The following is a 3382-nucleotide window of genomic DNA, read 5'->3' as shown; positions in this document are numbered from 1 at the left end:
GGTGATCGAGAAACATTGATGCTTTTTTTGCGGTCTGAAAAATGAAAATTGACTAAAAGACCTGAATGGCTCAGTGTGTAATGTTTTTCATGTTCTAAAAAAAAATAAAAATTTAAAACTGATGATTTTTTGCTTTAAAATTTTTTTCAAAAAATGAATATCTACATGTACTTTTTCTGAATTGGTCATTGTTTTAAAAAGAAATAAAAAAAGAACAAAAACCCACCAAACATCAGTTGTCTTTAAACCCCTCACCTGGGGTGCCTTATTGGGTAACATGGCTATGAAAATCGTTGCAAGATACACACGTCTGGGTTTGTTGAAACATGTTTTAAGTGAGGTTAGGCATGCCTGAGAATTTACATTTTATATTTTTTACAAAATTCATCAACATCCAGTCATTTTGCACTAAGTCATTAGAATACAATTTTAAAATCTGGTCAAAAGATAAATCCTTGCTATGGTGATGTAACGAAAACATGCAGTGTGACGGAGCAGGGGTCTTGTAATTGTCTAGTGTGAAACACAATGTCGGTGGCATTTTTGCTTAAAAATTTCATAATGCTTCTAGGAAACAACACACTATTTGGGGGGATGCCCGTATGAGTCAAAACTTTTCATGGTTATGCTCTGCCAAATTCAAGTTGAGCCAGTGTTCCCCTGGTTGATTGTACGGATGTGTGTTGACCACCAAACCTAGGGTCTCAGACAGCTTGCTGCCAGAGAGCCAATCACAAGGGAACACATCTAAGAAATTCTCTTTTGTGTAAGGGTCCACTGATAAGGCACGTGAGAGTTGCGTGGTGTCCATATTCACATGTAGTCAAACAGAACATTTCTCCTCTGATTTATCTCTATGATACTGTCAAACTCCATACACGATCATATTGATGGTGACCGTCAAAGCCTTCCCAAAACATATTTCTGCTCTCAGGTTCCTGGTTTTAATCAGGGAATAGTCACCGGCGCATTCCTGGTTGGGAGACAGGTCAAAGGCAAACAAGGTGTAACCCTGTGCAAACTCATCATGGGTTGATTAACAGAGAACGATCTTTCATGTATTTACCAGCTGTCTGTACCAGACTCCTGTACTCTCTCACGCAGCGTCCGGCCTCAGAGTCTGGTTGCAGAGGCTTGGTTGATACCTGTTCACCATCCACATACAAGGCCACAAAATGAATATCATAATGTTTAAAATGAAAGGGGCTTTTAGCATAACTTCCGTTAAAGGCATCATTATCCACAAACCCTAGGACAAGCATTTTGGATAACTGTCTCAAGAACAGGTTCTCCTGGTTACTGACCCTGCTGCCTGATGGGATGCTAAACACTTTCATTTCCACACGGTCCACAGAGTATTTAGCATTAGCGGTAAGCAGGGCCTGCACATTCCCAAGACAGATGCCGGGGGCCACCCATACTTTCTTCACAAAGAGGGACGCTGATACAAAGTGCAGTTTAAAGCCTTCGGCTGCATCACCCATTAAACAGAAGGCGTCTTTACTGTGTGTCAGTTTAATTTTCACATCCACTCTCTTCAACAAAAGTTTTTCTTGAAAAAACAAGTTGTCGTGTAGATGACCCAACAACTCTATTATCCTGCTCAGGGCCATCAGCTTTGCCCACCTCACAAACCCTAGATTACTGCCATCCAACTCCATTTCTTTGTGTTGTCTGGGAGTGTCTTTGTAAACAGGCCGGCAGAAAACTGTGTGGTGAGGGTGTCGTCGCTGTTTGAGCACCGATTCTATAAAGGCCCAGTAAGGGTAACAGTTGTTGCTTTGGCTTACGAGGCAATCTCCCAGCGTGACATCCAAATGACTGAAAATAGATGCCACGGGGTAATTCACCAGGCCCACCTCGGCATCCCCGGCAAGTTCAGTTCCATCTCCTTTTACAGTCTTGCAACAAAGGTACAGCAGCGTGTTGTTTAAATCCATATGATCTATGCCATTCCCTGCTATAAAAAAGTCTATGGGGGCAGCCTCCATAATGGCCAATAGAGGTGGCACCTTGATGTAGATGCTTTTCTCAATGCTTGTCTGCATAGGGGACAAGACTAGTTTGGATTTGGTGCACTCTTCAGACCCGCAGTGAACAAAAGCCTTATTAACTAAAATATCTCTCTTTAACCAGGTAGAGAGCGTCTCCTCTTTCGCCCAGGCTTCCTCTTGGACTTTCACTTATGGCTGGCCCTGCGCATCAAAGCCTTTCTTTTAAAGGGTTTCGGAGGACCAATGTGTCACGGGTATGATGCATTTTTCTTTCTCTTCCTCCTTTTAACGTACATCAGCCCTGATTGCTCCTGTGCAGCTGGATTCCTCACCTTCTCCAGAACAGTGCTATGCTATGTTTTGAGTGGCGATTTTACGTGGGATTTAATAATCTCTAGCCCCCTCCTCAAAAGCAGTATGGTTTTTCGAAAGAGGCTATGGAATATTCTGCCCATACCAGCCCCGTCCATCATGGGGGCCCCATGATATCCAGGAGGGGTGGATCTAGCCTGGGCTTTGTAATAGTTGCTGTAGACAGTGGGGTTGCCGTAATTTTTTAGGGTCACCATAGCGCTTTGCTTTTTAGAAACCTCTCTCTCTCTCTCTCCAGGAACAGAGGTGCAGCTTGACGATCACCTTGCTGAAGCAAAATGAGATGTGTCTGTTCTGATCTGTCTTTATTTCAGTGGTGATGGTGTCGATGGGGTGTTTACTGACAGGGATGTAATGAGGTTTATCGTGGGTGATGGTGACAAACTCATTGTTCCTTCCTAGGACAGGAACACAGAATAACAGGATAATGAAAAAGTCCCCCACAAACTGGTGTTCTATGATATCCGTGTAAAGATACAAGGAGTTGAAACCTCTTGTGATGTCTGCCGAGAAGGGGATTTTTTAGATGCCACACTTGGGGCCCAAACCCAGAATGTTAGCTAGCTCCCCACCAGTAGAAAATATATAAGTAAAATTGGTGGATTTAAGTCTAACTTTTCTACCCACGGGGTCGTAGTTCATGACCACCTCAGGCGGTCGAGGATGAGGATCCCTGGTACTGTTCATATGATCCAGTAATTCGGATATGGATGAGTGATAACCTTGTCATAGGATGAAACTCTTCACCATATCTTCAAAGGTGATTTTGAAAGGAGTGTCTTCATTGATAGTATTCCAGCTGTGCGGGTATTATATCTCCACTAACCCCACCTCCCAGGCACCCGGGAGATCCAAGGGCTTAATTAGCCATATTGAAAAGTTTGAGCTGGTGTTTTGGGGAAAAACGCCAGAGCTGGTGTTACTAGGCAAACTGATGTAAAACCCACTGTCGCTCATCTTTCTCTCTTTCTCTTTGCAGGAAGAATCGTTTTTGTTCATATCTAAATGTCACAGTG

At 43.2% G+C, this 3382-nt stretch overlaps 1 protein-coding gene across 1 annotated transcript; it reads right to left on the bottom strand.

The window, feature by feature from the left end:
- Window positions 1–1025: 1025 nt before the first annotated feature.
- On the bottom strand, window positions 1026–2048 carry LOC120403960 (uncharacterized protein F54H12.2-like). Its single transcript, XM_039535984.1, has one exon. It carries the CDS (start codon window positions 2046–2048, stop codon window positions 1026–1028), a length of 1023 nt encoding a protein of 340 aa, XP_039391918.1.
- Window positions 2049–3382: the final 1334 nt, after the last annotated feature.

This window comes from Mauremys reevesii, linkage group 4, assembly GCF_016161935.1.
Source record: "Mauremys reevesii isolate NIE-2019 linkage group 4, ASM1616193v1, whole genome shotgun sequence".
Classification (NCBI taxonomy): domain Eukaryota; kingdom Metazoa; phylum Chordata; order Testudines; family Geoemydidae; genus Mauremys; species Mauremys reevesii.
Note: the sequence above shows the minus strand (reverse complement) of the source record. Positions and strands in the feature narration are given on the sequence as shown.

Excerpts from the sequence above, each read along its gene's own strand:
- LOC120403960 (XM_039535984.1), bottom strand. The coding sequence starts at position 2,048 with ATGCAGACAAGCATTGAGAAAAGCATCTACATCAAGGTGCCACCTCTA.